The following is a 9,681-nucleotide window of genomic DNA, read 5'->3' on the forward strand; positions in this document are numbered from 1 at the left end:
AAAAAAAATACCTAGGATTTTAACAGCTTGTTTGAATGTAATATTTGTAAATCTGATTCAGAGAGTAACAATAATCAAACTGACAGCCTGTCTCTCAAATGTTTATCTGTATGTCTTCTGTAAATTGTTCAGTAGACAAACTCAAGGCTGAGCTAGTAGAAAATACCTGCATCCATAGGAACATACAGATAGCATGCAAAATATATCCCTTGTAAAAGGCTTAAATCGATTTTTGAAAATGTTATGTTTCTGAATATGATATGCTGTATAGCTGGAAAGGACAAATTGGTATTTATTATGTATGATTCTAGTTTTTATTTTTCTGTAGATTTGATAGAAAAGCAATGAAGAACAAATCAGAGGAGATTGTGTTCATTTTGCTGGGACTGACAGATGACCTTCAGCTACAAGTTGTGACTTTCCTGTTTCTCTTTGTCAACTACATCCTGAGCCTGATGGGGAACTTTGTCATCATCCTGCTCACACTGCTGGACCCCCACCTCAAGACTCCCATGTACTTCTTCCTTCGAAATTTCTCCTTCTTTGAAATTTGCTTTACATCAGTCAGCATCCCACGGTTATTGACCAGCATTTTCACAGGAGACAAAACAATCTCCTACAATGGCTGTGCAACTCAATTCTTCTTTCATTTTCAACTAGGTGTTACGGAGTTTTACCTCCTGGCAGTCATGTCCTATGACCGCTATGTGGCCATCTGCAAACCCCTGCATTACCCGGTCATCATGAGCTCCAAAGTGTGCTACACACTTGTGTTCAGCTGCTGGCTAATCGGCTACCTGTACAACATTCCTCCTGTTATTTTGGCATCCTCATTGGATTTCTGTGCATCAAGAAATATTGATCACTTCCTATGTGACATTTCCCCAGTCCTGCAGATCGCTTGTGATGCACCCCATTTCTTCGAATTGTTGGCTTTTATATTATGTCTGTCCACACTTTTATTCACATTGTCTTTAGTGGCCCTCTCTTACTCATTCATCATCAAAACCATTCTAAAATTCCCTTCTGTCCAACAACGGAAAAAGGCCTTTTCCACCTGCTCCTCACACATGGTTGTTGTCTCTATTACTTATGGGAGTTGTATCTTTATGTATTTGAAAATTTCAGCAAAGGATAGGGTGACTTTCACCAAAATCATAGCTCTGCTCTATACTTCTGTGGCCCCTTTACTGAACCCTTTCATTTATACCCTAAGAAACCAGCAGGTAAAAGAAGCTTTTAAATATTTGCTTCAAAGGTTTTGTACTTTTCAAAACAATGAGACACAATGTAGACATAAATAACATATGTTGCAACAGTAATGAGAAAATGGAGTTCAATCATGTATTATATTACTTACGATATGTGCTACTTCTCACTTGGGTATATCGTATTAGGTTTACAAATGGCTTTATGCTCTTCCTTCTGTCTTTGGACCTCTAGGCTCAAACTGTGTTGGAATTAAGAGTATTAAAGCGTACCTCTCACTGCAAATAAAAGTAAAAGATTACCTTTGCCTTCAACTACCTTATTCATTTCTCTCAAACGATAAGTCCATGTCAATAAGTTAACAATTAACACTATTAAAACTTTCATATTAAATAGTAAATCTTTAATATTATTCTAATGAATAATAATTCTATGTAGCAAATGCTTGATTCAAGTAATATTTTTGGTCATTGCTAATCATTTTACATTTGCTTCTATAATTTTGAATTGTTAAAATGGTCCGAGACAAACACAGAAGATGATCATTATGGGGTGATGCAGTGTTGACTGAGACAGAAAGGAGGAAGGAAATCTGAATGAATTTTAGGAGGAATGTAAACTGCCCAGAAGAAGAATCACTCATGATAAACATTGAAAAATGAATGAAGAAAATTATATTCATGGATATTCTGATGAGAGTTACCATGTGTGCAAAAGGGTTGAGAGTTTTAAAGGAAAATTTCTCCTGCAGCATTATAATTATTAGATTGATTTGTATGTATATAAAATTAGTTGTATTGCCTAAAATCCATGGAAGTACAGGCTGTAAATGCAGTTGCTCATATTACGTTGCAGCCCTTGAATGCTAGACATGAACCAAGTTATATATAAATATTCCTTTATATCATGGTCTGGAAAAGTTTAGATTTTTTACTATAATACATGAATTATGATTTCCTAATCTACTGTGCTTTTGTCTATGTTCACCAAATTAATAACCCATATGTTACATGCAAAAAGATACAATGCTGGAAAGTAGTACTTTGGAAATATATGTACCCCTATGTAGTATGAAAAAAACCATCATGGCAAATTGTTCTCTTTGGCTCTTTCCAGTCAGACCATGTCCCCACCCCACCTCCATCCTCCACTGAAGCAAAATATTTACTGATGCTTTATTAAGCACAGGAGATTACTCTTGCTTTTTCAGAATTTCATTAAAAAGTAGGCATACCAAAGGAATTAAGGAGAGACTACTCAGAAGAATTGCAAATCAAAACAACTCAGTTCCATCCCACCCCAGTTAGATTGGTCAGTATTATGAATTCAGACAACAACAAATGTTGATGGGAATGTTGGGGGAAAGGAACTTTACCTATTACATACTTGGTGGGAATGTAAACTAGGACCACCACTCTGGACCACCGGGTGGATGTTTCTCACAAGACTAAACATAGATCATCCCTAGGACCTAGCCATATCACTCCTGGGCATCTACACAGTACATCACAAGTGAGAATATCATAAAAACTTCGCACATCCATGTTCATTGCTGCACAATTTACACTAGCCAAGATACAGAAACAGCTCAGATACCCTACAATAGATGAGTGGATCCAAAAAAATGTGGTACCTGTACACAATGGAATTTTACACAGCCAGTAGAAAGGAAAATATAATTTCATTTTCAGGGAAATGGATGGACCTAAAACAAATCATGCTAAGGAAAATAAGCCAAGCTCAGAAAGACAAAGAACCCATGTTTTCTATCATAGGCAGATCTAAATTAGATTTAAAATAGATTGAGACATGATAAATTTTGCAAATCTCTATACATTCACACACAGTGAGACCAAAGGCAGATGGATACTCTTAAGTGGGCGACACAAAGGTGCCATGCTTATGTCTATCTGATCATATAAAATAATGCTTCTCAAAATTAACTCCAGGAAGTGGAAATGAGGATTTTTCTTCATTGCTGTTCTTTTTTCATTTCTTTTGTCTTGTTTATTCATTTATCTGTCTTTGAGAGTGTAGTTCAAATCCATGATATATTCATTCTATGAAACAAATCAAGGCCAAATAGTTTGGTTAATCAGTATGAAAACTAAATACCTTGAATAGATAGTCCCTGAAAATCTGATTTCATTCAAAATATACTTTTTTTTTTGTCAGTCGTGGGGCCTGAACTCTGGGCCTGGGCACTCTCCTTCAGCTCTTCAGCTCAAGGCTAGTGCTCTACCACTTGAGCCACAGCACCACTTCTGGCTTTTTCTGCTTATGTGGTGCTGAGGAATTGAACCCAGGGCCTCATGTATGCAAAGCAAGCACTCCAACACTGAGCCACCTTCCCAGCCCCACAATATACTTTTAAGTAAACTGTCATACATGAGAGGTTGTTCCTAGGTCTTGGGGTTTCTACTCCTCAATTCTGATCCTCCAGACAGAGAGGCTGAAGAAATTCTCCCTAGCAGAAAAAAGAGAGTCCTGTGGAGGGCCATAGTCTATATTCTATTGATCCCTTTTCACTCTACTTTTGTTTAAAATTTTATCAGTAATTTACTTGCACTTAAGTGCAACAAGCTCCATCACTCAACTATTGTTTGAATAACTGAGACAGCCAAAATCCAACTGCTGCTGATTAGATATTTATGAAATTAATATTAAAGATTTATATTAACCATTTCTGGTTAGATCTCTGATGAGAAGAGGCAGGAAATATTAATGAAAGAGGTTAAATTTTACTTAATCATTGCTTTATTGGATTATATCAGGTATATAATATGGGGGACAGATTTCATTGCTACACCTTTACACATATTTACAAAGTATTTCAATGAATTTTAACCCCTGTATTGCAGTCCCTACACCTTTCCCTGTGAAAATTAGTGTCCCCTAACAGGTTTCTTTGTTTGCATCATTTCTGTTTACATAGTTGCAAATAGTCTATTTTAACAATATTCAATCTTCTTTACCCTTGGCAGACATACCTAATAGTCCCAGACATACACCCTGAAAAATGACATAGGTTAGAATGCAGTTCTCTAAAAGTTTTTTGTTTTTTGTTTTTTGTTTGTTTGTTTTTTGTTGTTGTTGTTGTTGTTTTGTCGGTCATGGGTCTTGAACTCTGAGCCTGGACACTGTCCCTCAGCTCTTCAGCTCAAGGCATCCTACCACTGGAGCATCAGCGCCACTTCCAGTTTTCTGGTGGCTTATTGGAGATGAGAGTCTCACAGTCTCTCCTGCCCGGGCTGGCTTTGAATTGCCATACTCATATCTCAGCCTCCTGAGTAGCTAGGATTACAGGTGTGAGTCACCAGTGCCTGGCTCCATAAGAGTTTAATTTTTTGAGTTCTATGTATATTGGGCCATTGTCTAATCTATAGCTGGTAAAAATCTCTAATACTGTGGGATTTCTATTTAGCTTGTTAATATGTCCTTTGCCATGCAGAAACTTTTTCATTTATCTAAATCTCATTTATCTAATAGAGTACAAGCAAGGCCACACTAAAGCTACCAGCAGAAACATGTTCATCACAGCATTATTTACCATAGCAAAAATACAGAATCAAATGTTCCTCAATGGACACATGGATCAAGAAAATGTAGTAAATATACACAATAGAATTCTATGTTTCCATCAAAATGAATTTGCCCTATTCATGAGGAAATAGAAACACTTGGAAAAAATATATTAAATGAAGTAAGCCAGAGCCAAAGAAATATAGGTTGCATGGGTTCCCTCATTTGTAATAATTAGAATGTGGCTGTAAATCTACAAGTACATCCAATGGACAGTAAAAGACAAAAGAATTATACTTTGACATGATAAATTTAACAGTACTCTAAACATTCACACAGTGACACCAAAGGAGAATATTCTTAGGAGAGGATCACAAAGGCTCAATAGTTATATGCATATGGTCATATAAAATGATGCTTATTAAAATGAACTCGAAGAAATAAAAATGTGAAGTTCTCTTACTTTACTTTCCATGGTTTTTTTTCTTTTATGTTGTTTCCTTATTTCTGTGCCTTTTGTCTTGTATGTAAGTTTATCTGATTTTGCAAGGGGAAAGGGAAGCACAGAAGTTGTGGGACCAAGGGTGAACTAATTCAGTCATGTTACTCAATAAAGACTATGTTGAAAATGAAGTATACAAATTGTAGTAGAAAGGGGTTGGAAAGGAAAAACCTGGAAGAAGACAAGGGAAGAGGTTCAAAAAGAAATGTAGTCATTACCTGACTTATGTAACAATGACAGAAAAGTAAAAATTCTTTCACAATTCTATGTGCTGGCTGTAAATTGAAACAAAACTGTCAACAGTTTCAAGAGTCTAAGGCCTACAAGGTAGAATTCTTCTTTTTCTCTCCTAAGTTTGGGTAGCCATATGTACTTGATGACATTCCTTGGCTGATTGGCCCACAATTTACTAGTTTCTATCTCCATCTTCCCTTGATTTTCTTACTTCTGTATGAGCATTTTTTTCTCTATTGTACTTTGGCTACTTTTGAACCAATCACACCTGCACAGAACTGACTTACATAAGGTTCCATTTTACGACAGATAAAATTTGAAGCATGTATTATTCAATCTAGTCAAAATAGCTATATTTTTGTTCAATCTACTAAATACCAGTAAACATTCCATCATGTTCAATTTTATTTGTGAAAACCTTAATTTTAGAATAGCTTTAGATTGACATAGACATTGGGAAGGTAGCACTTTGCCTTCACAACTACTCTTCACACAATTTCTATAATCATTATCAACAATTAATCATGGTATTTTCATCACATTGCTCAATAAACGAGTTACTCTGTGATAAACCACTTGTTTATTTCTGTAAAGGCAACTTCAGTATCATGTACTTTGTAATCCCTTGGGAAATGATTCACTCAGGCTCAGCTACCTAGAGAATTCATGTTTCTGTTACATAATTTTCTGTGGGACCTGAGGCTTACATCCTCCAAGAGAAGGTCAATTTTTATATTGTACTATAGGTCATATTTAGTGTGGTTTACAGTGCTTCTTTAGATCTGAGAATGCAGTGATGTGTAGCAAAGTGAGTAACTTCATAGACTTTTGTCACAGCATGAAATGAAGCAGTCAAAAATAGTTTCTCAAAGAGAATATTTAAATTACTCATGTATTTCAGAATAGAATGAATTTCACCAGAGAAGAATGGATCATCCATGCTTGTTCCTTATTAGGATGGTAAGTGAAGTGTTGCAGTGCAAGTATTTCTAAATCTCTGTATACATAAATTGATTGCTTTTACTGTTTTTCTATTTTACAGATAGATAATGCTGAAAATCACAAATAAGACATGTAGAAGGCATGAAAAGGCTTTTCATGCCTTCTACATGTCTTATTTGTGATTTTCTAATGATATTCCTAATGTACAATGTTAGCTTTATTTTTGCTAAAGAATACTTTGTGCTTTAGGTAAAGAAAATAAATCTAGTATCCTCAGTTCAGCAAACATAGTCTTACATATTTTTCATCTCAAAACAAAGTTAATTAAGTGTGATGATAAAGAAACACCTAAGAAAGAATTTCCTTGGAGGAATCAATAATCTTTTGAGGAAATGTGTCTTGTAATTTAAAGTCTAGAAATGGTATAATTTACAATTTGTATAAATTCTTGCCTAAGAAATTTTTTGAATCAGTGTAACTGTAAAGTCATGATTTCTGGAAAGAGCCTCTTTTAATCTCAGCCTTTGTTCTGAATACAATCTATTATTTTTATCTTTAGTTTCACTTGCCCATATACTATATTTTAAGCTGGAATATACTGATGATATATAGTCTCAACAGACACAAGACTATCATTTCTTACTTAATTGCCATTTTACCACACATTTTAATATCAGTATTCTAATCAGGTTATGTGTAATACACACAATTTGTCTCAACTGCATGCCTACTATTCATTGTGAGTCTGAATTGATCATGTACTTTCAAATGTTTTCATTTAGATTATGTAGACTAAAAATAGTCATATTCTTATCACTTAATTGTCAAACTTTATACACTAGTTATGGAAGTAGACACTAGTTTGAAAGTTCTTCCCTTTTGCTTACTTACATGTTCATAAAATTATCTCCAATGATTGTAATCCTTTATTTTTTCTTTGCCTAAATTTAAAAATGCTTATTCTTTTCTTAAGGCTTCCATTATCTTATTTTCTCCTATATATTTTGTTCCCGCTTTAATAACATGACCAGAACTCATATCCCATATATACTTCTCTTTACAATAACATTTTATGCTTAATGGAGTTTTATTTTTGTTTTTGTTTTTTTGTTTGTTTGTTTCTTATTTGTTTGTTTTTTTGTCAGTTGTGGGGCCTGAACTCTGGGCCTGGGCACTGTCTCTCAGCTCTTCAGCTCAAGGCTAGCACTCAATCACTTGAGCCACAGCACCACTTCTGGCTTTTTCTGCTTATGTGGTGCTGAGGAATAGACCCCAGGGCCTCATGCATGCAAGGCAAGCACTCTACCACTGAGCCACCATCCCAGCCCATGGAGTTTTTTTTTTTAATAATAAAATTGTCTTTGCTATCTGCATTGGCATTACCAAAATTTTTGTATTGAAATTGTCTTGAGAAGGCAGTGGCATCTGAGTCAAGAATATCAAAATTGAAATTTAGGCATCTCCATGAGAAAAACAAAGTTTTCTCTATTTGTTACATGAAAATAACTGAAAACAAGTAATTATAAAATAAAATCACTAAAACATCAGGTAGTTTTAAGTTTTTATTTGGTGAATAAATATTACATGTGAATAAATCCTAATGACCAATCTAGGCACAGACTTGCCCTCTTTTATTTTATTTATTTATTTATTGTCAGTTGTGGGGCTTAAACTCTGGGCTTTGGCTCTGTCCTTCAGCTCTTCAGCTCAAGGCTAGTGCTCTACTGCTTGAGCCACAGTGCCACTTCCGGTTTTCTAGTGCTTTATTGGAGATCAGAGTCTCACATACTTTTCTGCCCGGGCTGGCTTTGAACCGTGATCCTCATCTCTCAGTCTCCTGAGTAGCTAGGATTACAGGTGTGAGCCACACGTGCCCTCTTACGTGTTTTCAATCAAAGTTTATGTTCATGTATAATTTGGGTTCTACTTTACAATTTCTAATATTAACTGAGAAGCTATATATCCTGACTTTTGCACATTATGTAAGAAAACAAAAGAACATTTTCTAAGTGTGATAAATCTTTTTTTTTTTTTTTTGGTCGGTCGTATGGCTTGAACTCTGGGCCTGAGCACTGTCCCTCAACTCTTCAGCTCAAGACAAGTGCTCTACCACTGGAGCTACAGCGCCACTTCCAGTTTCTTTTCTGGTCATTTATTGGAGATAGGAGTCTCACGGTCTCTCCTGCCTGGGCTGGCTTTGAACCGCGATCCTCAGATCTCAGCCTCCTGAGTAGCTAGGATTACAGGCGTGAGCCACCAGCACCTGGCTAGTGTGATAAATCTTGTAATCATTCAGATTAAAATTCTCAACACTTGTTACACTTGTGAAACTACAATTTTGTTAGAAAATATAAAGTTTGAAACATGTTGCTCCAGGCGGGCATGTTGCTACTTATGCTACAAATATGGTCAATTCAAGGTGCACCAGAGTACTGTTTGTCTGAACTAACAGAATGATCTGTAAAACATGACTGTACGTGTCACAAGTGCCACAAATATCACTTTTCTAATTGTACCTAAAATGGTACAGATTCCTGTTATTTATCCAGAGATTTTCCTTATAAGGGGAGGATTAGAAGAAACCATGCAAGAGACATCACGTTCATCATAGCAGGTATGACTCCTAAGCCATCCCTAACAATTGTATTTTCTTGTTCCTTCTCAATTATTTTCTAAGTTCAACTTCAGAATTTTTATTACTGTCCTCACCATAGGGAATGCTCATTTAAGTACCTTCTTGTATTTTTTTCCTTTGTCACTTTTCCTTCTTAAAAGTTTCCTGATATTGGTCATCATTATAGCTACTACAACTTTATATACTTTAGGTATCAATGAAGGGAGAAAATTTTAAAAATATACCTGAAGAGCCTATTGAGATATAATGTGCAAAATGTATGTTATATATTAGTGCAATCAAGCATCTGTATTTCAAAAGACTAGCATGCTTCTTTTATATTGAAAAGTAAGACTCAATTTTGGACTAGTGAAAACATTATAAATATACTGATAGAGTGGAAACCATATTTGTTGTGATGAGCTCTAAGATGATTTCTGAAAATATTCGTGCTTGGTGAGTTTCTGAGAGTGGCACATTGTAGGCCAGATAGGGAAGAAAAGTAAATATCTGTTTTTACTTTCCATAGATTTGACAAAACAAAAGGAATGAAGAACAGATCACAGGAGGTAGTGTTCATTTTGCTGGGACTGACAGATGATCCTCAGCTACAAACTGTGGTTTTCCTGTTTCTATTTTTGAATTACACCTTGAGCCT

The 9,681-nt window shown here is 35.4% G+C and overlaps 1 protein-coding gene across 1 annotated transcript in view; it reads left to right on the top strand.

Annotated features, from left to right (window-relative positions):
* Nucleotides 1-344: 344 nt before the first annotated feature.
* Nucleotides 345-9,681, top strand: part of LOC105988623 (olfactory receptor 6C6-like) — a 21,511-nt gene continuing 12,174 nt past the window's right edge. Inside the window, exon 1 of the mRNA XM_013020297.1 lies at nucleotides 345-1,046. Within this exon, the coding sequence (XP_012875751.1) occupies nucleotides 345-1,046 (702 nt within the window). The remainder of the gene's footprint in view (nucleotides 1,047-9,681) is intronic.

The sequence above is a fragment of the Dipodomys ordii genome, unplaced genomic scaffold (assembly GCF_000151885.1).
Source record: "Dipodomys ordii isolate 6190 unplaced genomic scaffold, Dord_2.0 Scaffold3, whole genome shotgun sequence".
Taxonomy (NCBI): domain Eukaryota; kingdom Metazoa; phylum Chordata; class Mammalia; order Rodentia; family Heteromyidae; genus Dipodomys; species Dipodomys ordii.